The sequence below is a fragment of the Paramormyrops kingsleyae genome, chromosome 17 (genome assembly GCF_048594095.1).
Source record: "Paramormyrops kingsleyae isolate MSU_618 chromosome 17, PKINGS_0.4, whole genome shotgun sequence".
Taxonomy (NCBI): Eukaryota; Metazoa; Chordata; class Actinopteri; order Osteoglossiformes; family Mormyridae; genus Paramormyrops; species Paramormyrops kingsleyae.
Window position 1 is genome coordinate 5,357,482 of NC_132813.1, and position 26,204 is coordinate 5,383,685.

Genomic DNA, 26,204 nt, shown 5'->3' on the forward strand with positions numbered 1-26,204 from the left:
GAAAATTTAAAGTTGAAACTGTGATGCTAACTGATGGGCATTTTACCATGGTTTACCATAAAACTGGTAACCGTCTCATCCGTAGTCGTAGTATTAAGTGGAAATGCCCATGATTTCTCTGTGCCATTGTACTGCTTTAGCCCTATCAGATGGGTGCTGCTAATGCCCTTGGAGGGGGCTGGCCTCCGTCCCGATTCAGAGACTCGCAGTGGCTTCTGTGGGCACTGGGCCTCTCATCCGTCACTGACACACTTCTGGTCCCCCGCCTCCCCTTGCAGTTCTGTTGAGCCTGCTGACCGTGCATGCCAAGACGGAGATGAAGAGGGTGGTTGGGGACAACGCCACGCTGCCCTGCCACCACCAGTTCTGGCAGGCCGACGCCCAGACACTGGACATCGAGTGGCTCCTGCTGAAGCCCAACTCCAAACAGGGAGTGGTGAGGATGCCCCAGGCGGGGGCCTTTACCGCCGGCACACCTGACAGAACTGCCCTCCTCTTTCTGCAGCCAATCAGCACACAGCATCAGCATCCTTCAGCATAAATGAAAGTCAAAAGTCATCCACCTTAGCTATTTCTGCCAGTTATACTGTTTTATCTAGCTAAAGGTTCCCTTTAAAAAACAGTTTAATTCTTAGAAAATGGCAGCAAAATTTCCAGTTTGAAGTCTTTTCCTCTGTCTCCAGATCACTTACAATTTTTTCCCAATGAAGTAGCTGCAGTTTAGAGTAAACCTTGTAACCTTTTCAGAGTCTTTTTAGGAAGCAGTTAAGTCCCAGTGATCTGTTATCACACCGAGACGTTCTTTTCTACTTGGAAAAGAAAAGAACAAACACCTAATTGTCCGATTCTTTTGATAAAGTGTAAAATTTTACGTTTAACCGAAGATAACATCGAAAGCGCCACTAATTAAAGTAAAGCATCTGAAAATCTGATTACGGGCGAGACGGCACCCTCGGTGGAGTGAATAATGATGCCCTTGTTCTCGGGAAGGCTGTGTTCAGGAGAAAGGGAACAGCTTGTTGGTGCTTAACCCCGTGATACGCGTCAGTAACAGAGCTAGGACCCCCGGGGGGGGGGCATTCTCCCACGGGGGCCCTTTGCAGGTGTCAGACAGGAGCAGGTGCGGGAGGGCTGTTAGGGATTGCGCACACTCGGACACGCGTGCAGCCGCGCTCACGCACACGCACTCATGTTATTATCTTTCAGATTTCCGCCTCCATCGCCATAGCAACAAAAACACATGAAAGAGGATGGGGAACTGAATGCTTCAGGAGTCTTTTCTGTTATGTTTGTTTCTTACTTTTTTTACATCTACTTCTCATTTAAGTTGAGAAGTACACCTGTGAACACTTGTGTATAAATGCACAGGCGAATATGAGCAAACTATTGCATGCCAACACAGGCATGCGCAGGCACATGCGCAGGCGCAGCTCCCTTACAGCACGCAGCTGGCAGACAGGTGAACAGCCTCAGATGCTTGTGAACTCAGGGTTTAGCGATGTCTCATCGGGCCCCTGGGTCTCTACCAGTAAGATGAGAAGCGAGACCAGTTTTACCACCAGTAGGCGACTATATGATTTTTTCAAGGCAGGGGCATAACAGGGGGCGTTACAGAAGGGGCATAACTCATACAAGGGGGCCAACCTTATTATTAGCCAATGATAAGCTTTGAAATAGTGAGTGACAGGGGAGGGGGCACTCAGCGAGCCAATCAGCTTTCATCTGAGGGCAGTGCCCCTGTATTCACCCCTGTATACCACTAACCAAAAAGGAGGGGGGTGATGCATTTCAAAATCGGGCTTCCTAACTCCCCCCTCCCCCATCAGGTGATCACCTACTTTGCGGGCAAAGTGTACGATCCCAATGAGAACGAGGAGGGCCGCTGGTCCTTCGCGGGGGATTACATGAAGGGCGACGCCTCGCTGCTCATCGGCGACCTCGCGCTCGGTGACACTGGGGAGTACACCTGCAAGGTCAAGAATGGCGGCAAATATTACTGGAGCACGGTCAGCCTCAACGTTCTGGGTAAGTCCTGTGGGCAGCTCTGAGCTCGTGTAGGATTTTTTTTTTCTTTGTGGTGGGGGTCACGAGGGGGGGGGGGTAACCTTGTTATTAGCCAATGATATGTTTTGAATCTGAGGGACAAGGGAAGGGATGCTTCAAGGGCCAATCAGCTTTCAGCTGGGGCCAATGTCCCTGTGGCCCCGCCCCCTCTACACCCCTGAGGTCTATGTCCAGCCCTTTAAATTGCTGCTTCTGGGTCATCTGATCCATGGGGACAGCTGCCATTCTTTCACCCGAAATCAGTCTTTATCTTTTTTTCCTTTTCAGTTTTTTTTTTTTATATTTACTGCTTCAAAAGCTCTTATCGGAAAATGGCGTTCCCCAAACTGTTCCCATTGAATTGGAAGCTTAGAATAAATGTCTTGGTATGCATATCAGGGCATTTTGGACAATTCTATACATCCAACAACTTGGGAACAGTTTGGGGAACGCCATTTTCTGTTCCAGCATGACTGTGCCCCAGTGCACAAAGCAAGGCCCATAAAGATACGGTTTTATTAGTTTGGTGGTGTGTAAGAGCTTGACTGGCCCACACAAAGCCCTGACCTCACCTCCATCGAACACCTTTGTGATGAAATAGAATGGAGATTGCGAGCCAGGCTTTCATGTCCAGTCGTATCAGTGCCTGACCTCACAAATGCTCTTATGGATGAATGGGCAAAAATTTCCACAGACACACTCCAAAATCTTGTGGAAAGCCTCCCCAGAAGAGTGGCAGCTGTTATAGCTGCAAAGGGGGGGCAGCTCCATATTGATGCCTATGGATTTAGGATGGGATGTCGTAGAAGGTTCTGTGGGTATAACGGCCAGGTGCCCCAATTCTTTCACCCATATAGTATATCTAAACGCAGCCATTTTTATAGCTAGTTTAACATTTACTGGTACTAGTGTGATTTCCTGTTATGCTACAACTGTGTTTTTCAACCCAGTCCTTGGGATCCTCAGTCAGTCCACATTTTTGCTCCCACCCAGTTCTTGATTGTCTCATTCAGGTGAGCAAACTGGGAGGGAGCAAACGTATGGGCTCTCTGGGAATCCCCTAGGACTGGGTTGAGAAAGACAGTATTACTGTAGGAGATACCTCCAAATTACATTTACTATATCCAAACACATGTTTTATACAGACAGATTCATTCAGCTTTTGATAGGTACAAGTCAAACGCATGTTACCCTCTTAGACAGGTTTATAGAGATTCTGTGCAGTTGAACTTGTGAGAATAAGCAAAATGTTGATTATTAAAAAAAAAATGGAATATTCTGCGAATCTGCTCACACCTTTGAGCTGACAGCACAGTGGGAACAATGTGATGCAGTTATAGTTCCGAAGCAGAAAGATCTCTTATTATTTTCCACCTCACGCTTCAGCCAGTTAGCTCCTTTAATCGTACAAATTGCCCACTGCAACACCGTGAAATTTCAATTCTGAGTGCTGGGCATTTGCATCCTTCTTTTTCAATGTAAGGGTACTGGCTTGGCAGGCGATCCAGAGGCTGGCAGTGCAGCTCGACACACGTGTTCCGGACCGAGCCGCAGGGTTCACTTTGAAGGCACTGCAGTCTGTTTTTTTAAAGCAGCTTATTCACCTCACTGTTGGAGGCACTGCAACATGATCACAGTGAGATTTTCAAAATGAGATTATGAGATGCACAGTTCTGCACTGGTATTCAGAACCTCATATTTCTACAGTGAGACAGTGAGAGTCTCAGTTTTGCAGTGAGATTCTGAGATACACAGTACTGCAGTAAGATTCTGAGAAGCATGGTTTTCCAATGAGATAATAAGATGAAAAGTTCTCCACTGAGATATGCAGTTCTGCGCTGAGATTCCAGGGACACTACTGCAGTGAGATTTTGAGATGCACATTTCTGCAGTGAAATTCTGACATACCCAGTTCTGTGGTGAGAGAATGAGATGGACCATTCTGCACTGAGATTCTGAGATATGCAGTTTGGCAGTGATATTCAGAGCCTTTTCTGAGTCTTTCTACCTTGAGAATGTGAGAGTCATAGTTTTGCAGTGAGATTCTGGGGGACAGTTTTGCAGTGAGATTCTGAGATGGACAGTTCTGCAGTGAGATTCTGAGATATGCAGTTCTGCAGTAAGTTTCCAGGGGACACAGTCCTGCAGTGAGATTCTGAGCTACACAGTTCTGCAGTGAGATCTCGAGATGCACGGTTCCGCGGTGAGATCCTGAGATGCATATCTCTGCAATGAGATTCTGAGATGCACAGTGCCTCAGTGAGATTCTGAGATGCACATTTCTGCAGTGAGATTCTGGGGTACCCAGCTTGTAATGAGATGCTAAGACTGGCAGTTCTGCAGTGCAGGAAAAAAAGCAGACAGCTGTAACAGTTTGTTTCCTATTGCAGTATGTGTGAAACCAGATGTAAAAATTAAGCCCCATCTATTCAAACTTCCTGAGAGCAGTGGGTACCTGAGCACCAGTGGGGGTATGAACGTGCGACCCATGCCTGCACGATTACTAGCTGCCTGGTTATCACCGAAACCGGCCCGGTTTAATTTAACGCGCGTGCTCGTTCCTGAGTAAGCAGGGCAGCTATGCGGGACAGCTGAGTAACAGTCATGTGGGCGGTGTTTTAGTTCTGGTATTTTCTCCAGGATGTGGGTGCATCTCAGCGCTCAGAAAGAGCAATACAGAGCCTTTTATCCAGTCAGGGGGGGTACTGCTGCTGAGATAGTTTTGGCTTTTTTCCATGCGTCTCTTTTTTTTCGCAGTACATCGGGTGCTTCAGGGGTCGATGGTTGAAGTCCCAGGAGGGGGCCTTCCCGCAAAGTACTCCAGTTATGCTATTTGCTCTGGGTAAAATGAGTGTGGGGGGAGGGGGCATTGGGGGATTGGCGACTAACGAGGTGCACTCTTCGTCTTGCACAGTGAAGCCCTCCAAACCCCAGTGCTGGATGGACGGCCGTCTGCTGGAAGGCAGTGACGTCAAGCTGGGCTGCAGGTCGGCCGACGGCTCGGAGCCCATCCACTACAAGTGGGAGAGGGTGCTGGACAAGGGCAAGAGCGTGGGGAAACTGCCGCCTCTGGCCCTCATAGGTGAGAACTCCTGCACTGCCACCAGGGGGCACAATAGTTATGGTCCCATAAAGACTTTGGCTTTCTTCCCATTGCTTTCCCCTTAGATTAACTACTCCAAGCAGGATCACTTGGTTAAAACATCCTGCTCATAACCAGGCAAAATATGCACAATTGTAATCGGCACCATTTGCCATTGGTAAGTGTTTAATCTACATCCAGGCTCCTAAGCTGAAATGAGGGTATTATAATGGGGGGTGCTAGTTCCTCAGATGCCCGCACTGGTGCGTGAGAGTGCAGTGCCGCCACGCTTCTCACACTGCCGCTTCCTTTCCTGTCCACCTCTTCACTCCGAATCCATCAAATTGCCAACGGAGGGCATTCGGGATTAATGACCCTCCCAAGATGTGCACCCGTTCTGGCGAATTTGTTTACATCGGGCCGACACGACTTGGCATCATGGGGCATCATTTATCACTCATCCCTAATTATGACGGCACGGGGGCGGCACCGTGTGGCTGCAACCACAGGGGGGGGGGGGGGGGGGGGGAGCAGCTTGTCCCTCCTTAAAGCTGCTTTTGGATGCAAACCACTTGGCTCCAGGATTCAGAGGGGTTTTGACAAAGGAGCAAGTTTGGGGATAAGCTCCTATCCCACCTCTGTGGCTTAGTGGTTTCGGGTGTTGTATGGGAGATCAGAAGGTTGCTGGTTCAAATCCAAGGATTGGCTGAGTAATTTCACTGTTGGTCCCTTCAGTACACCCTTTAACCCCAATTGCCCCAGGGACTGTGTGACCCTGTGTTCACAAAAAATAGTGTTTGGTAAATAAATGTAAAATTTTAAATGCTACATTTATGAAGGAGCAGAGTTCAGAAGCTTCATCTCACTAGGTTTTACATCTTGTCCATTTATATTAGACAGCAAGATGTGTATTTGCTCTATGTCTGCTTCACCTACCCCTCAAACCACAAGCGTGCCAAATAAATTCATCCTGTTCCATCCTCCAGTTTCTGTGCCCAGTGGATCTGTTTGCAGTAACTATTAGCCAGGATTTTTAATAGCAACTCCATGCCATGGATTGGATCAGGGAAAGGGGCCTCTGGTGTTGACCAAGCAATGCTTGCCCAGCCATCAAGTCAATGTGTAATTTTGTGGCATTTAAAATACAGGTGTCCATTTCAGTGCCTGCGTCGTAGGGCACAGAAATGTGGTCCCTCATCCGCCAGATAACATGGCCGACATACCAGTGAGAAAGGGACGCGATTCAAGGAGAGGTTAGAAACGCCAATGTCATTTTGAGAAAAGCCAGCTGAGGGGGGGGCACATGATGAAAGACAGAAAGTCTGAGCTGGATCGTTCCAGAAGACCACTTATAATCTAGTCCTGAAGACAAGTCCACAAGCAAAACGGCAGTTTCAGAACCAGTTTATGTCCGAATAAAGACTTCATTATAAAGTTCCCTTTCGCAATAGCCAAAGGAATATCCTATGAAAGTTAAAAAGCCACAGCACTAGGGTTCACAGATGATCAGGCTCTTGATAAAACACTACCGACTCCAATCAGTGAGCAGAATGGCCATTTTTTTCATTCCTAATCAGAGCTGTTTGTGGTTTTTTCGTTAGATTCCTTGAGTTTTTTTTTTTTTGCAGATTTGAAGAACCCAGAGATCATCACCTTGAGGAACCTCACGCTTGACAGCACGGGGGTATACAAATGTACCGCTCACAATGACGTGGGGGAGGAGAACTGCATCATTGAGGTCACCATGCACTGTGAGTACAGTTGGCCCTCTTCCAGACAATCGCCGGGTGGCTAGAGATAGAGTCTCGATACCCCCCACCCCCCATGATGTCCATTATCCACACACTTCACCCTGATCTGCAAGGCCCAGGGATGTGATTGGCAGATCTAACACAAACACACACACAAGGACACCTGCTCCCCCCACGGCAACGCCTTGCTGCCCAAAAGAGTGTTTAACGGCACATTAGACACGTATCTTTACATGCAGAAATCACGTCGGTAACTTTATCTCATTTTTGTTTTCGTGTAATTACTCGTTTTTGCAAATGCTACAGTACAAATCCCAGAGAAACAGAACAAAGCAATATTTAATTTCTCACTGGGTTTTCTGAAACGGATGAGGAGCCAAATGTTACAGACACACCAGCATTTTGTATTACCAAAAAATGTCATTTACTGTGACTCAGAAAAACCTGTTCAAATAAATACTTATGGACAGCTATTCAATTACCTCTACAGAGATTCATTGTTTTTAAGTCTAATAAAGAAAGTGAATTTAAGAAACTAAATAAACTTCTTATACAATAACTCAATAACTAACTAAATATGTGATATAATGAGACAAGTTATGAATGCTGACAGAGAAAATAGTGGATTTAATTTAAACTACTATCGGTACTTTAAAAACAAAAGATTATTTTAATGTATTTCACCGCTTTACATTGGTAATGTTATAAAATATATTGAAGATGAGTATATAATACCATAGTTACACCTGAAGTCCCGATCATGCATGCGTAGGTGGATACAGTGTAGTAAAATATGCTGTAAATAAATTCATGGGCATGCAGATTTGTGTTTTATTTATTTTTCTTTTTTCAACGTTATGAAGACACATGTCAATTACAACATGTACTTATTCAAAAACAGTGATGTTGGTGACCATGTTCTGGCGTTTGTCTACGCAACAGACATAACACCGAATATGCAGCGCAGAATTAAGTAGCAGCATCACTAGTGTCCGAAATGTATTAGCCACTGACTGCCCTTATCAAGTGCTCTGTGTAGCAAACATCATATAGTGAGAGAGTGAGTGGACAAGGGGACATTCCATATGCAGCGCTGGTCTTCTCTACCTTCCTGTGTCGCTGCGTCTGACTTCCTGTGTCGCTTTGCCTGACTTTCTGTATTGCAGTATCTGACTTCCTGTGTCTCTGTGTCTGATTTTCTGTATTGCAGTATCTGACTTCCTGTGTCACTGTGTCTGACTTCCTGTATTGCAGTATCTGACTTCCTGTGTCTCTGTGTCTGACTTTCTGTATTGCAGTATCTGACTTCCTGTGTCACTGTGTCTGACTTCCTGTATTGCAGTATCTGACTTCCTGTGTCACTGTGTCTGACTTCCTGTATTGCAGTATCTGACTTCCTGTGTCACTGTGTCTGACTTCCTGTATTGCAGTATCTGACTTCCTGTGTCACTGTGTCTGACTTCCTGTATTGCAGTATCTGACTTCCTGTGTCACTGTGTCTGACTTCCTGTATTGCAGTATCTGACTTCCTGTGTCTCTGTGTCTGACTTCCTGAATTGCAGTATCTGACTTCCTATGTCTCTGTGTCTGACTTCCTGAATTGCAGTATCTGACTTCCTGTATCACGCTTTCTGACTTCCTGAATCGCAGTATCTGACTTCCTGTATCACACTTTCTGACTTCCTGAATCGCAGTGTCTGTCTTCCTGGATTATAGTTATCTGGGTGGTTTCCTGAGCTTGCATGTTTGTTCTGATGTTCTGATGTCCACAGATGTGCGGGGGATGGGTGTGGTGGCCGGTGCGGTGGTGGGCGTGTCCTTCGGGGTCTTGCTCATCATCCTCATCATCTGGCTTGTCTTCCGGAAGAAGGAGAAGAGGAAGTATGAGGAGGAGGAGACCCCCAACGAGATACGGTGAGCCCCCCCCTGCATCCCCCAGTTTTTCCCCTCTCTCTCAGTAGGTTCCCCATTTCGCTGATCGCGCTCTCCTCTATTATGCATGCGAGGCTGGCCGGGACGCTTGTTGCAGCATCGACAGTTTTCGTTGCGGTTTAGCAGCAGGACTGCAGCTCGTTTGTGAGCGTTGAGATGAATTATCTGGGCTCTGGGGCTCAGCAGAGTTTGGATAGTGCAGACATTCTAGGGGAATTGGCTGAAAGCGTACACACTGTTTCCTGAGTACAGTGCATGTTCACGTACCTACTCACCACCAAAGGCGGGCACAACCCTGCAAAATGCCACCGGAAAAAAATAAGTAAATGATCGTGTGCCAGACGGGTCGGCCAAGTAATAGATGAGCCTAGAGGGTCACGTGGGTTACTGTGGCGATGGCCGATGCACTGAGGAATCCTGGGAAGTGTTACGGTTTCCAGCAGTCTAGCGGAAGAGGAAAGCCAACCCATTACAGCGTCAGGGTCCATCTCGCCAGTAAAGGACAGTCCTGCTGTGCAGACTAAGGGAACCTAGAGATTTGTACCGATTAGTTGCATTTCTCTGTTTTGGATATATTAAAATTTTGTGGAGGCGTGAGAGCAGGTATTAGGGGTATTTTGTTGGGTGGGAGGGGGCTTTGAGATGGGAGTGTAGGGAGTGACACTGAGGGTCCGTCCTCCATGTCTCATGCAGGGAAGACGCCGAGGCGCCCAAGGCCAAGCTGATGAAGCCCAACTCGCTGTCCTCCTCCCGATCGGGAAGCTCCCGGTCTGGCACCTCCTCCACGCAGTCCATGGTGCACAGCACCGCCACCCGCGGGCACCGCCCCCGCCCCCCAGCCGTGGCAGCCTTGAAGGAGAACGGACAGCCCCCCGGTTTCAGCCAGCCCCCCCCCGCATACACACAGGTGGAGACCAAGACGCTCGAGCCCGACACCCCCAAGTTCACCTCCAGGAACCTGAGCGTCACCCCAGTCATGATCCCCGCCCAAAGCAAGGCCTTCCAGACTGTGTAGGAGGAAGTGACATCAGCGGCCACGATACTCAAGAAGCCCCCTTCTGCTCCACGGCGCCACCTTGCACTCCTTATACTCCGAAAACCAGGACAAAAAATACTTTCTCTTCAGAAACAACTGAATGCAACAAAAAAAAAACAGATATCGTTTAAGTAAAATTAATAAATGTTTTAGTGAATGCCTACCTAAACGGAATAACTATGAAGTGCTTGCCCCTCTTAAATGAAATAAAAAAGAAAAAGTACAAACAGAGAAATGCATCTGTTTATGTCCATTCGAAGGCGACGTGTTTTTCTAATTTTAATTCTGAAGGCATGGAGTGTTCAGTGTACAGCGAGGTGGAAGTGTCAAGGTTTTTTTTTGTTTTTTTTTGTTTTTAAGAAAAGAGACTCAGAGATTTGAGCGAATCATCCACACAGAAGGGTCAAAATCTGGATTCTGGGGAGCGGGATGAGGAGGTGGCAGGGGTGAAGTCACACTCACACTGACCAGCGAGGGACCTGCTGAGGGGGGGGGGGGGGGTGAGGTACACCGCGATCCTCTGTCATCCGCAGCCACTCTCTCACCCACACACCCAATCGGCCGTTCCCAGCATGCACCACAGATGCCACATTGCATCGCATCAAAGAGTTGGTGGGGGGGCAGGGAGTTGCTATGCAGAAGAGGGAGTCCTGGAGGAGACGCTGCGTCGCATGCCGCCGTAGCCGGCCTGCATGGCACCGCATCGAGTGTCCCGCGGAGACCTGGCGGTGGCTGCAGGGCCCCCGTACGCCATGAATCACGCCAACATCGGAAGCGGGTGACTCATAGCTGACGTTGGAATTTCATCCATGAGGACAGTTTCTCCAGAAATGGAGAGATGGAGGCTCCAGTCACAGGACTCACGATGGAACCTCGACGGACGGCCCTCTCCTCCCAGGTGCCATTGCCGAATGTTCCGGAACCTACCTTTGGCTCGCCCAACGTCAACGTGTTAAATCCTGGTCGTCAGAAGACACCATGAAAATGCCATTTGAAAAGCCAAGGGTGGATCGTCCTTAACGAGGAAACATCAAATTAACCAGGAGCTTTATATTGCTTTTATTGAGTTTTGTTGTTTTTCTTCCGTTTTATTTGAAACTCGGCCGCAGGTTGCGGCGAAGTCACTTCAGTTGCCCAGAGAAGAACCTCGAGGTTGCAGTTGTGGCCCACTGTTGGCTTTGTTTCTTTCTTTTCCTGCTTTTCTTTATCTAATTTTATTGAAACCAAATTGTATCAAAAGGCTTTGACTGTAAGTGGAAAAAGGAGGACGGTCGATGAGATTGGTTGGTTTTTAAACCGAGACTGAATAGCTATTCAAACCTGATCACCTAGACCATCGAGAGACAAACAAAGGTGTACAATGTTCACTCGCATGGGAATCCAGGAACAGATTCATTCCGTAATTCTGCGTTCGCCGATCCTGTGTCACGTTGACTTCTTCCTCACCCTGTTGGTTTTTTGAAACAGTTTTCAGTTTTTCTCACCCAGGCTGAGCACGAGCTACACGGACGCGAGTGATAAACAAGGAAGAGTCGCCCATATCGTGTGCCTTTGAAGTCCCTCTTTCTTTCGACGGATTCCTTTTCGTGCCCAGCAATGGAAACAAAAAAAAAAAGTCTTTGGGAGCTTATATTCCAAAAATAACACCTGAAGAACCTCGGGAGCGAGCTGGTCCTCTGTAAATAGAAAAGTCGTAGATAGATGGATTGAGTATCCATGCAATAACCCTGTCAGGGAAAATCTGTATTATGTAGTTAGCATTTGTTTAATATTGTACATAAGGCTAGGCATACTGAAATTATGTCTTTTAGTATAAGAGGAAGGGTAGCAGAGAGATTATGGAGCCAATATACAGTGAAAGAGTTCGTTTTATGACCTAGAAGACCAATATTGTTTTTACGGCATTAGCACTTTCTGGCTATGCCTACACTCCCGCCTGTCAAGGCACTTTCCCTGTGGACGAAAGCAAACAAAACGTCCAGGTGTAACCTTTACGAAATGGCAAGGCGGGCGATGTTTGGTCCGTCTGTTTTCCTTTTTCTGTCTAATGTGCCTTTTTTTGGAAAAAAAAAAAATCGATTCAGTTTTCGCAGACGGGGCTTGCGCACGTGAGGGCGGCGTGGCTCGTGGGTGAGGGCAGGGAGATGCAGGAGGGTGACAGAACGTGGGAAGGGGGTTGGGGGATGTGTCACGCATCCTGCGCTTTTCCGTGGGCTGGTCTCACGGGCCTTCGGAAGCTAAAGCCGCCCAATTAGCACCCAGGACAAACAGAACGGTAGTGAAGTTACGAGCATCAGATGGCATCACAGTTCTGAAGAGTGTGAGGTGTCTGTCAGCAAAACTCCAGCAGTCTGGCTCCAAGGGCAATTGTGGAGTGGAGGCATAATTTATTTAAAGGGGCCAAGCTTATCATTAGCCAATGATATGTTTTGAATTGGTGAGTGAAATGGCTGGAGCACTCCAGGGACGAATCAGCTTTCTGGTGTGACCTGTGGCCCCGCCTCCCTGTATATATCCCTGCCAGGCTCTCTCCATGAGTGACAGCAGGAAAAGCCCAGACAAAGATAATTTCCGAGGAGATGCAGGGCAATGAATGACAAAGCGATTGGGGACGGCTTCCCTCTGCCCCGAAGGTCTGCGGGGTCAAATACTGGCAACGGCCCTTCCTCGATAGCCTAGAGCATGTAGGTTAACCCAAACAGCTCTGGGAAAATGTCACAGACAGATTGAATAAATCACAGGTCACTTTGAAAACAGCTGAATACGGATGACAGATTTTCCAAACTGATTTGCCGGCGAGTTTTGTGAAACTAAAAAGGGGTGGCTAGTGATAGAGGGGTATTATTAAGCGGAAGCGGCTGGCTACCTTAAGACTTCTTGAATTCCCCCCCTCCCCCTTCCATTAACTGGCCTTTGAAGAGGAAAAAAACACGGAACAATAGATCCACTTCCATCCAATTGCACGCTACGCTGTACCTTGGCACTCTCCCACGGCAGAAAAGGGAAACCCACCAATTTTAAAAATCTTCCACTACACTGCTTTTCTTCAGAGCCAGTAACAGCATCTGGCAGCTTTTTTTCCTATAAAAAAAAAACTTAGGAAAAAACATATTAGTGATCTTTAAAATGCCTTTTTTTGCTTGGAAGTCCTCTGACTGAACAGGGTTCCAAATCTGAGCTGGGGTTTCAGAACAACCCTCTGCTCCGGACTGAAGAAATGTTAGGTCACATCCATGCCACTACGTCTAAGTCCTTGCGGACGCTTTTTCACCAGCGACTGACCACGAATCGGTGACCTTGTCTCTGACACCGTGCAGTCACTATGTAGCACTACGTACAAAGCAAGGGAAAATTCACCTCAACAAGGAAACGGGGATGATGGGACAGTCTGCATGCTACACATAATTATGTAAAGGGATTATTTGCCTCAATGCTAATATATACATTCAGTGACCGGTTTATTAGGTACACAGATACAGCCTGTTTTTCCAAATAGCCAATCGCAGCGGCTCCAGCATCCCAGAAACAGCCACCCTCCTGTGATTTTCACACTCTACATCATCTAGAGTTTACAGAGAATGGTGTGATGAACAAAAATGTCCAGTCAATGGCATTTCTATGGCTGAGAATACCTCATTAATAAGAGAGGTCAGAGGAGAAGAGCCAGCCTCGTTAAAGCCGACATGGAGGGCCGCAAGTACAACAATAATGGCTCAATAGAACAGTGGTGTGCAGAACCCTTGAAGCAGGTCTGGGTGCAGAAGTGGATCCTACCTCTAGGACCCCACTAAGAAAGTGATTTTGCTCCCTCCTAGTGTAGTGATGGTCTGTGGCCAACAGGAGGCCTCAAACTTCTGGGACCCCATCACTGCTAATCCTACCTGGTACTATTCAGATACACCTAATAAAGTGACCACTGAGTGTATGTATATATATATATATATATAGGCAATAACTGTAAATATCACATATGGAAACGTTCAGCATATATTTTGTTTTTCTTTTTTTCTGTTAAATATATGTAATTTGCACTTCCACACGCTGCGCTCGCATTGGGATTGATTTTGTTTTGCCTGTGACACACTGTCTGGATGTGCTAGCAGAGACATGCTCTGCCACAGCATGATAAAGGGAACTACCAGCCACCATTTACTTTCACTCATTTCTCGCCGGTCGCATTGCTGTCCATCCATTCTGTTTATTTGTAAAACCAGCGTGTTTGGTTAACAGAAGAATGACATGTAAATATGCCCTTCACAAGTAAAATTGTATATTTTTACGATTTCTGAATTATTATTGTTTAATTTCTAATAAAACATTAAATGACGAGTTATTCAGCATGAGACGTCGTTTTGCTTCAGTCAGGCTGACGCAGGTGTTGCAGTCATGTGCTTCTTTGAAGCTGATCATGTGACAAAGGATAACCTTTGTGTAAATAAGTCTTTGCCAGTCTTATAGGCATGATGAACCCAGGCTTCCCAGCAGCACCACAGTCCTACATAACAGTGGCTTCTCACTGGAGCTAGTTACTGAGTCCATAATGCTGCCCCTGAATGTGTATACCAAGATCGGGTCTTATGTCCTGTTTTAAAGGTAAATTACAGGTGGAGCTGTATTCAGTTACATTTTGTACAAAGAAGAAGGCGGAGTCAGACAGTCCACATGGGAAATTGGGGGTTAAGGGCTTTGTTGAATATCTCAAAGGTTACATCACTCTGTCAAACCTAGGATTTGAACCAGTGACCTTCGGATCACAGGCATAGTCGCCTAACCCACTGAAGTTGGGATTGCAACTTTGTAAGCTAAACTTATCTCAAATGTTCACAATAGGCACACAGAACTTTTGATGTTCTATATTTGTTCTTTAATCTTCGTGGTAGAAACTGCCTGATGTATTATAAAGAGCAATTGCTTTCATTAAATACCAATATTTGCATCATGCTAGCGCAGATTTACACAAAAAAAGCACTTGTGAATTTTAAAACGTGCCAAAGTGGTAATTAAGTGGGGGGAAGTGTATATTTTAACCATTCTGTAATGAAAAGACCTCCCAGTTGCATGACATTTACCTACTGCGTTATATAATGTTAAAATTTTTTCATCCCTCAATTAGTACATTGCAGCTCCCTGGCCCTACATAATTACGTGCCATTTGGTTGCACGTCGAACAACCCGTGTACAGTAACTGCCTGCCCCTTGCCCAAACCCCTTAACCCCAAACACATAATGTACATAACGCCTATACCTCCGGCTGCCTCCCTCAACATTAGTCCTGCCTCCCTTCCTCTGCCCTGTCCTTTGAAAAATAAAATCGATAACGCAGAGCGCAGCCGTTAGCACGCATTTGCTGAGTACAAGCGACATTTGCCGCATGGCAGTACAGCAAAATAAAGTGGGGAGACACCCAGAGCCACACTGGACTGCCGTTTTCTGCACCGCCAGCAGGTCGGGGCGCAGAAACACAGACCCCGCAAGAAGAAAGCTCAAGCCTCGACTGGCGTTAAGAAGACTATGGTGCTTTTTTCCTTTTGTTTTAAGTACGCAATGAATCCGTGTAGACAGTTTCCCTTTTAAGCTCTGCAGATACAAGTTGAGTTGAACTAAAAATAAATACGGTTCGGAAATGTATTATACGGTTTGTTACATTCGTGATGAAATCCTGCCCTCTAGTGGTGACCACAAACATTTAATGCATAAGGTTAAAAACATACAAAATAGACTAGTACAAATTGCCTAATTCAGGCAACATGGGAGCTTGGTATCAGAATTAAAGAAAAATTAACCATGTGACCCGGAATAGAATAAGATACATTAAATCCCAGATTCAGCATGTTGACAGAAAAGAGTCTCACGCCATATTGATAACGTTTATTTTACAATCAGATCCCCTTTATACGACACATAAACCATTGCCGCAGGTCTGATATTTCAATATACTTATTCCGCGGAAGTACATTAGTTTTCTTTAACATTAATATGATAAGATAAAAAAAAGAGGGCAGCCGTACTCCGCACGATGAATTGAACACTATTCATCGTGCAATGAGCACCCCAGACTGCAGTAAATAAAGTTTCCTGAGCCGTTCTCTAGCCATCACTTATTTTTGAATGAAACTTTTAAGGGCCCGACATGATCTCGGTCGCCTCACTGCTCGTTTCAGTTCAGCAAATAAGCGAGTTCAGCGAAGCAGACATAAGCTCTCTGTCGCCGCCCTCTGGTGTAATGATGTACAATGGTCTAAAGGGGTCAGTCAGCATATACTGTATAACTTAATTAACATAAAGTATAATATATTAATATATAAAGTAAAACAAAAAGGTAAAATAAAAATGAAAAGGCAATTTCACAAAAAAAAAAACTGGAAAATATCCAAGGAAAAGTCAAAAGAATTGATTCGCTGTAGAGAATCGTATTTTCCATCTCTAATGTATATTTCTGAGCTGACACCCATAGCTGGGGGTATTCACGTCCCCCCACAATGGGTGATATTCTCACAGGAAAACAACTGTTGCCTTGTGGCTCACAGATAAACTGGCTACATTTCACTCTCGGCTGACTTGACTAATTAATGCACAGCCATTAATTCAAACTGAGAGGTTAATGGAATGCTATTTTTAGCCAACACTTGACATTATTTCCGCAAGCTCCCGTCGAGACAAAAGCGTTCGCAGCTACCGTGAGGATTATTGGGCTGTTCAGCTGTTGACTTCACATAGACCCGGAATCTGGACCCCTTTGCTCCTTAAAACTGAATAATCACAGCGGGTCTCCATCCAGACGTTTTTCCATGAAAGTGCTGCAGATGCTCTGAAGACATTTTCATTGAAAGCGACGGTGCTCTTTACAGCCACCTGTTATTAGACGATTGTCACAATGTACAGAAATTGTACTAAAACGAAAATGGAAGGAAGCCCACAGAACCAATCTGAAACACCAATCTTACATCAAACGATTCCTACAATTACCTGATTTCACTCTATTTAACTTAAACCCACTATAATGAATGTCTGTATATTGGGAAAGACATTAATGTGAAGTCTAAATAGGCGTTATAGGTTAATACACCAGTCATTATGTCCACCAAAGATATTTCTTCTGGCTATCCTGACTTTAGCCAGTTCATCAGCGGATTGCTGATTGATTCCTCGGTAACTGATGACCAAGCGGCCCGCTTTCATTGAAATAATTGACATTGACTGTGGAAGAATAATAGGCGCACGGATTTTAAAGCTGCACGGGGGCTTGCTTAATGTGCTATAAATAAAATGTTTGCTGACACTGGTGATCGTGTAGTTTATGTGCCGCTTGTTTCGAAAGCCAGGAGTGCTTCTGCTTATAGCTGACGGAGCCCAGTCAGGAGCATGAGCGGGCGTATGGATGCAATAGTGCCCCTTCAACACTCGCATAAAACCTATATGAAGATGTATCCGATGAGTGGTCCGTGGTTGTTGAATAAGACATACATCCCATCCCATTCCATTGTAAGTGCAGGCGCCGCTCCCCGTCACACGGATGGGCGTGAGACGCCGCTTCTCCATTAACCGCGATACGGTCCATCCGAGCGTGAAGACCGTTCGGCGAGTGTAGGAGCGCCGCTGGGGTTTGTAGGGGGAGAGGAGACGGCTTATATAAAACATATTATAGAAACCCCCGCACCTTGCGCATCGTGAACTGCATTCTTTTCTTATTCCAATCTTTGTTTTCGTTTTGTCCTGTGTGCCTGTGTGTCTGAAGTGGGAAATGGCTTTTGCGAACACGGGGCACATCATCCCGCAGCTGAAGCTGCAGGAGTCGGCGGCGGACAGTTTGCTGAAGAGCATCTCCATCCGATCTCTGCAGCAGCTGCGGACCAAGGCGGGCTCCCCGGCCAGGTAGGGCCAGCATCTGCTTACTGTCCTACACCAGTCCGCAAAACCAGCGTCTGCACCCAATACTGCTGTTTGTAGTAAGAAAGTCACACCAGAGAATAACGGCTCTGCGTGGACTAAAGGTATGCAATGCAGTTTGGTAAGTGTAATGTAAAACACTAATTTGGATAGGAATAATAATGACAACGAAATATTCTTTACTACGGGGATTTAAGGCTACGTGTTATAAATAGCAGTGACAGTATTGGCGTTTGGGAACTTTGGAAGTGTCTCTGAGTTACCCTGCATGTTTCCTAACACTTCATCCCGGAGATCCAAACATTATTAAGGTGGACTTTTTCAATTTTGTTCTGAATGAATTTGTTCTCGACTTTCTCTATGAACGTACTTAGGTTTTTACAACAGTAGGCTATCTAAATTATTAAAGATATAAAACGTAAACAGTATAGAGATGGTGCTGAAATTTACTCTAGCTGACATCACGTGGATACTAATTGGCTTAATAAAGTATGGGATATGGTTGGCTTCCTGTTCATTAATACTGCGTTTCTGATTTGTTTGACTTGTGATGTTTAGTCCCACACTTATCAGAACCAGATTTTAAACTGTTTAAAGTACACAATTTGTTTCGTAAGTAACTGGGTTTTACGTGGGCTGCACTTGTACAGCGTATGTCTTTGTATCAACGCATTTGACTTTCTTGAATGTTTGATATTCTCAGCAAATGATAATCGCTTTATTGCAAATTGATGGTTTGATGTCACTAAGCCTTGAAACGTACAGTATAGCCTCGGGAAGTAGGGCCGCATTTTTACTTGTGTGCATCACTAGATAAGCAGATGTAAAAGGCTTTCGGAGGCGGTATTAGCATGTGGATGGATAGCCTTGTCACCTTGCACCTCAGGGGTGGCTAGTTTGAATGCAGACTTGGCTCTGCGTGTGAGTTTGCTCTGACTACACCATCTCCCTCCCACGCTGCACGGATGAGCAGTCTGGGTGAATTGCTGACTGTGAAGTGTGTGAGCTAGTGTGTTTTGCAGCGTGCAACAGATTGGCATTTATCCCAAGTTTAGTGTGACGTGCTTTTCCAGGATGACCTTGGGATCACTTTTACCCTGTTTGGGTAAATTGGGATTTGAAAATGGATGGATAATTTCAAAAGTACTTGATGGCTGTTAATTTCTCAGGGGAACGGAGCGATTTTTCTGCTTTTATTGGGAGGAAAAACACTTGAGCAGCTGGTCTCACTGATTCTTCTCATACTTGCGTTCTGCTTTAAGTGCCTGTCCCTGTTTGTATGAACCGCAAATGTTTGCATAAACCATTCAACTAAGGGAAGGATCTCATGGAAGTCTACGGGGGTCTTGCAGGGTAGGCTGTGAGTCTGAGTGGACCCCCCCCCAACCATGACATATTAACCACACAAAGAGTAGAGGTAGGCAGGAACTAGCTATCCATCTGAGTCTTGGTATAACTTTCTTTGTCACAATAATCAAAGGATCACTAATGTCTCATGAGTACAAGCCTGTCATTGCTTCTTCCAACTGTTATGTTTGTGTAGATCTTTGTTAATCACTAGATACGCTTGTTGTAGTGTTTCTCCTCCTGTGAGGCACGGTTGAAGTATTATTAGCATTATTACTAGTGTTTATGCTAAGTAGTACTTCAAATAGCAACATCTGTACATGCCAATATAGACTTCACTTGCACGCCATGCTAATTTATGTTTAGTGAATGGCTCATTACCAGACTACACCAACATGTGCTCTGCAGTCTGACTGGTTAGTCTCCAAACTTGTATTAACCCCTACCTCTGTAATGTTTGCGCTTTGTACATTTACGGGATTGCGTTTATGCCCATTGCTCACGTTCAGAGAGTGAGATTGGGACACGTGTCCCCTGAAGGGAGTTTATTTTGGAGATTCTAGAACTTTCTATTTTAGAAACTTACCCACATTTACTGTATGTTATTCCCTCTCTCTTACAAATGTCTTCCTCCCTTAATCCCACTTAAATACAGAGAAAACTGACTGACTGCAACAATTAAATCCTGTTTTTGTAGGGATGGGTTTTTGGTTTGTAAGTTTGGTTAAAAAAATCTATAGGGCTCCACTAGCTCTGTTTGGGAGGGTGCAGGTTGGGCACATCGTAGTCAACCAGCCCTCTGACGTCCTTTTATGGACATGAAACCTGCCTGTAATGTAGAGACAGGTGTTCCATCCTGGGCCGACAACATCAGTTCTTTTCAACAGGTCTGGGTCATTCTGTTCACTTGGACTGCTGCTTATCAGCATTATGTATTATGGGGCTTTTTAATGTTCTCTGAGTGTAACACTAACAACATCACCTGAAAACAGGTGATACGGGATGTTATTTTGCATCTTGATGTCTAAGCTAAATTGAATTAAGCATCAATTGTGTTTCCTCATTACTATTTTGCACAAAGTCGGATGCAAAATGATTGCTCCTGGGTGTTGAGGACGTTTTATACTTTTAAGAAGTTTACAAATTTGGAAAAACTATTTAATAAAGAATCAAAGTTTCCGAAACGGTCACTGCCTTGAGCTCTGCGCTGCCCATGGCGGGGGGTGGGGGGTGGGGGGGGGCAGCATGATAGTGTTATCTTTAATAAATTATTACGCAAAGAAACTCGAGCTGTAGTCACAGTACAACAATGACCAGTGGCTCTAATAGATTTTTCATTGCTATTCATGGGCATGTATATTTAATTATGCAGGCTTTTAAATGTGGAAGAGTCAACTTCCACTAAAACAAAGTTCTCATATGATACTAATTTACTTTTTGTTTTATGCAGCATTGTGAGCAGCGGAGTCCCGTAATTCTACTCATGTTCAATTTCTTTCCACTCATATATAACTTCTCGTTTTGCATATGCAGCAGAATGAATATTTCTGGATGTTTTTAAGATTCTGATTTTTCTCTCGTGCTCAATAAATGTCTTGCGTGGTCTCAATTTCTATTTCACTGCAGTTTCTGTTCCGTATTGCATTGTTTTGTGTCCCCTCCCTTGAAACTCGGATCAAGAATTCCCTCGGGTCACATGACAACAAAAGCTTGAAACTTATTTTTGCATGTGTGACATTTTGATGCACATGGCCACCTTTTGAGGCTGTTTTTTGTGATGCTTTTGCATTTCATATTTGCCCATAATTGAAAATTCACCACAGCCTCATATCTCCACCTGTGCAGCTAGCAGAGGATTAGAAGAGGGTCTCTTTTGCTGAAATAAGGAGCAGCATGTTATCTTTTGCAAACAAGATCCAAATCAAAGGTGCTCTACATCCAATTCAAAGTAAAGCTGTACATGTCTGAGATCCTGACGATAGCTATCTCATGTGGATTCTCAGATCATCCAGATCGGGGTGACGTGATGCGTTTCATGTCTGGTTTCCAAAGTGTCTTCTCTGTGAGATGTGGAAGCATGCGAGTGAGAATATCCATAAGCGTGGGAGATGTCACGCATGGGGCATATGACCCTCAACTGAAGAGGGTGGAGAAGAATTTTAACGTGATATTTTAACTGCTGTGCAGATCCCGCCATTACATTATGTCATAGTATTTTCATCATTGATACCCCCCCCCCCCCCCCAGGGTTTTAAGGTAAAGCAAGGAGAATTTGCCCCTGCCTGAATTGTTGGATATTCTTTCATCTTGTCATTGTTGCCTACAGGGAGCAAAGAAATGAAAGATCTGCCCCAACAAAAAAATTATGTAAATGAGAAAATAGAAATACTGTAGATCCAGTCCTTTTGATATCCCTTTTCGATTTGAATTAGGGCTTGCTGAAGCTGGGGCAGTCACTGGGCACTGGAAACACGGATGGGCGGTGATGTCATAAAAAACCCTCAGGTTCAAAAAGTTTGAGTAATGGCATGGTTACTAACTACGCCCTCTCACTATAGTGCGGTAATGTGAGAAGTCACCAGACAATTGATTTGGCTCAGTGAATGGGTTATGCACTGAAGGAAATGCAATATTAATCATGTAGAGCCCTGATGGATTATTCTGGCAGAAATCATTGTGGATAACTATATAAAAACAATGCATGCTATAAATGTAACTTCAATAGATTTATTTATAACACCTAACCACCTTTTCGAAATTACTGAGCGTGGACGTGTATGGTTTCTATCGGCAACCACACTGTCATGGTCTGTACAATGACTGTGGTTTTGTAATGGATACTTTCATAAATATCGTGAGTATTACTTTGATTAAAGAAAAAACTGGCATGTCGGTTTTGGGGCTGGTATGATGTCATGTGAAAGTGCATTGTAACCACTGTATGTTAAATGGAAATATGACCCTTTGGCTACTTTTAAAATCATTTCTTGGAGCAAATGATCTTTTTACAGTCAATAATATCCTGTGAAGTTATTGCCAGTGCTCATCTTTTCAGCTCTGAACAGTAAAAAGACTGACATTGACTTTGAAAGGACACAAGGGGCAGGTTTTACTTAAGGTCATTTTAATATTACTTAAGGTGTAAAGAGTGTAGCCGGAATTTTGGGATGTGTTTCCGTCAGGTTGTATTTCATCTCGGAGGAGGACCAACTTATTTAATCTTAGAATCAAACAAACCTTGTGATATTTTCATAAACCACTAAAATGTGATTTCCCAATCAGTGTTCAGTAAATGCGAAATGACAATATTAAGACCAAATTTATAAAATGGGTATGTGGTGGGCTTAATTATATTTGGCCTGATTAGATTTTTTGTTTTTCATTCTTGTTTAGTCTTTGATGAACTAGTTATTCAGTCTTCTGGAGTTCTCCGCCAAAGAGGATCAGTCACATGACTTTTTGAATGATTAAAAATGGAAGTCGGTTTCGTTAGAGAGAGAACAGCAAGTGTTCTCGCTCCTGGCCTTTTAATAATCGCCAGATAAACTCCCATTCAGGCTGCATTCGACAGCTGTGTCCCTCGCTATGAGTCTAGGATGAACGGCGTGTTATTTCCACAGTGGAGGGGGGGGGGGGCAGGTAGGTTAGGTTTCGTCTGCGAGGCTGCAGCTGTTCAGCGGCGCGTGACTGCCCCCGGCGCGCCTGTTACTTTTCTGCACCGTAACGTGCCGAGGTTCCGCCCCTCGCACCACAGCATGGTAACTGGATAGCCTCCCAGGGACCGGTGCAGTTTCCATGATTAACGTGTGCGTGCACATCATGCATGCGCATAAGCTTATATGGACATGCATTGAAGCTTAGTCACAAATACACATGCTGGCAGCAACAAAGGGTTATGGGAATATTCGCCTGCATTCCTGGGCCTGTTTCTTTAAGCTGGTGTTCTCTCAAAGAGTCTCTGAAACTTACAGAACCTTGCCAAACTGCTCTCTGACACTGAAAAGCAACCATTAGGGAGCTTGTGCAGCATTACATCCTGTCTGTGGGGCGCAGAAACTCATGTCTGGTTGTCCTGTGGTCCTCTGACACTTTTTAGATCAGTGTTTCTCATCTCAGTCCCCGGGAACCTTACAGAGTCCTCATTTGAGATCCCTCCCAGCTCTCAGTGCGTACCAGGCGTTTATTCTCGATTTGTTTGGATAGTTCTGCTTTGTTTGCTTCTGGTATTTGGTGTTTTGTTTAATTCGGGAATAGCCGCTCCTCTTTTAGCAATGGAGTTCTGTTCCAATTACCAGGTCATTAAGCGAAATGGTCGCTAAGTGAGAATCACAGTTGCCTAAGCATGACCGTGGCTGCTTATAACCACACTCAATTTCCTTTTATCCTTCATGAAGTGAACATTTTGTACACTCTACTTCAGTGGTCTGTCTCATCCGTGCATTGTTGCCATGCTTTCTTTGGAAAATGAACTTTGTTATTGCTGCTATTTTTGTGAATGTTTTGCTAACTGGGGTAGTAAATGAGGAGTGGTTGCATTTGGTGTTCCTATTTGTTTGGTGCAGGTGTGCTGGGAGGTGGGAGCCTGGGGGGGTCACTGAGATCTGGCTTAAGAAGCACTGCCTTGTATGATCTGTAACCCCCTGCTTGTGTTAGCATTGTACTAAGAGATTGGTTCACATACTGTAATAGTTCTCAATCCTGTCTTTATTCCAACCCACACTGCTTTCAACCTGCCACATTCATTATTAGCCTATTAAGGACCATATAAGCTTGATTAAGGTAGGGTTGGAACGAAATAATTCTGGCAGGGGCCACCAGAAACAGGATTGAGGACCGCTGACACACACCAAGAGGCCTGAATTGTGCAGCTCACCATATTGCATTATTGGCAGCCTAACCTGGAACAGCGTGGGATTTGGGAAAAGGCATATCTTTGCATCCACTAGGGAAACCTTCACTTCTGCATCCTTATGTCCACCCCTCCTGAGCCCCAGGATAAGCTGGCTTAAGGATACCCGTACATGAATGAATAGACCATGTCTGAAGAGCATGGGGGGAATGTGGTCACACCGACACGCCTCACCTCACCATTAATGCTCGCCGGCTGGGTTCTTAGAGGCCGTGCTCAGTGATGTGGTACATGTCCCCCTCACGTCAGCATACACCCAGGGCAATGGCCGACTCAAACTTCTCCCGCTTCACAGGATGTCTAGCTGTTGATTACCTTACTGCACAGAGTCACTCTCCGCACTCTTTCAAGGGTCTCCTAAGACCATGTTGTTCAGTCCAAGCCTTCCAAAAGATGTGCTGTTTACAGCTGGTTACTTCAGGGAATTCTGGGTAGATGGCCTACTCACTAATGAGATGTTCCTATTCATTAGGGATGGGATAGTTATTTTTTTCCCACTGATAATGGAGAAGCACTGGGAAGACGCATACAGGGTTTTTGTCCCCGTGATTTGATGAATGGTATAGTCGCATGTCCCTGAAAGAATTCGCCACTGTTTGTCCTAAAGGTGACGATGGGGAGTGGGACGTCATGGTTACGCAGTGGCACACTGGTTCAGTATAATTTCTTTGTGAACTCCGCCTTGAACTTGAACCAACATTGTTAAAATGGTCATTTTGCTCCCAATGCACTTAATTGCTACGGTCTGTTCCCACAATCCCCTCTGGCCTTCTATAAAGGTGATGTCACTAGGGTGGGTCCAGGGGGATATAAGCCCATTCTAGTTCTGTCAAGGGTACTGACTGGTCCTGTAATTCCTATAACTTCACCACCTCGCACTCTAATCCATCTGCCAGCTTTCAGGCCCACGTGGGGGGGCAGCTGTAGCCACTCTGCTATCAGATACAGGGCCGTGTCTCACAGTGTGCGCATGCAACAGTAGCCTCACAACAACCAGGGGTCTCCAGAAGAGAGCAGCCCGGATCTTGGGACCCCCTGCCCCTATTGCATGATCACATAAGTAACTACGGCCCTGGGGGGCTTTAATGTTCCTTTTGAATGTTTTTTTTTTCCAAATGGGAGAAGATAGAGCTTCTGGAATATGTTTCATGTTGCACCTATCTTTAAATTCCTTCACTGGCTTCCTGTAGCTTTTAGGATTGATTTTTAAAGTTTTTCTTAATTTTTAAATACTTACGTGGTCTTGCTCCACCCTACCTCTTACATTCTGCCTGCCGTGTCCACCTGACCCTCCTGAATCCTCCCTAATGTGGCCCTGATGAGCCGCCCTGGTGCTTGTTACCCCTTGTTAATCCTTGTATTTAAGTGCCTGTTCGCCTCGTCAGCCCCAGTCCGGTCACTGACGTCACTCCTCCTGTCTGCCCTGAACTCGCCTTCTTGTTTTGATCCCTCATGGTCTCGTTTGTTTCCCTGTTCCCATTTAGCTCAATAAACCCCTTTTTTTGTCCACCAAACACCTGCCTTCAATCCGTCTCGCATCTCATGACCCCACCTCAGTGAAATGATTGTATGGTATGTCCAAGGCAGATCACTCCAACCGTCCTCCAGTAATTCACTGGTAATTCCTAAAACCTGCCTGAAGAGACAGCTTTTAGCTACCATATGGCCCCAAACACTGGAACACTCTCCCAGAAAACCTGAGAGCCAGTGAATGTCTTGGTACTTTCAAAACAAGGCTGAAAACACATCTTTTCACCATTGTATGTAATAGCCTAACTAAGAACCTAATTAGTCATTTTATTCGTTTTTATGCATTTTCTTTTAGGCTTATTTTTAATTTCTTGTGTTTTTCTCTTAAAGTGTCTGTAAAGCACCTTGTAACCCCTGTGGTTAAAATAGTACTATAAAAAAAAAAAAGATTGTTCGCTTGAAAGAGATCATGGTATTTGCTTCTCATCATTTTACGGCATCTCCAAAGACCCCCAACAACTGTGGTGAGGACCCTCAGGGGACTGCAGACACCCAGATGAACATCCCTGCTTTATGTGATACTTGTTTTTGGGAAAAAATAACTAGACAGAGAAACATACAGCCAAGGTATGTAAAGTTTACTCTCATACTAGTTTGTGATGATAAAAGGTACCATATTACATCTAATAGTTGTAACCCAAACCATACTGCTTATAATAGAACAGTATCGGTATAAAAACAATGTCT

At 45.1% G+C, this 26,204-nt stretch overlaps 2 protein-coding genes across 2 annotated transcripts in view; both read left to right on the forward strand.

Annotated features, from left to right (window-relative positions):
* Positions 1-14,177, forward strand: part of LOC111849353 (CXADR-like membrane protein) — a 53,900-nt gene extending 39,723 nt beyond the window's left edge. Inside the window, exons 2-7 of the mRNA XM_023822162.2 lie at positions 279-436; positions 1,827-2,025; positions 4,958-5,125; positions 6,754-6,876; positions 8,649-8,790; positions 9,502-14,177. Coding sequence (XP_023677930.1) covers positions 279-436; positions 1,827-2,025; positions 4,958-5,125; positions 6,754-6,876; positions 8,649-8,790; positions 9,502-9,823 — 1,112 coding nt within the window. The 3' untranslated portion in view covers positions 9,824-14,177. The remainder of the gene's footprint in view (positions 1-278; positions 437-1,826; positions 2,026-4,957; positions 5,126-6,753; positions 6,877-8,648; positions 8,791-9,501) is intronic.
* A 3,393-nt stretch (positions 14,178-17,570) lies between these two features.
* The window catches only part of LOC111849614 (protein Aster-B), a 122,185-nt gene continuing 113,551 nt past the window's right edge, over positions 17,571-26,204 (forward strand). The window contains exon 1 of the mRNA XM_072701079.1: positions 17,571-17,716. Within this exon, the coding sequence (XP_072557180.1) occupies positions 17,586-17,716 (131 nt within the window). The 5' untranslated portion in view covers positions 17,571-17,585. The remainder of the gene's footprint in view (positions 17,717-26,204) is intronic.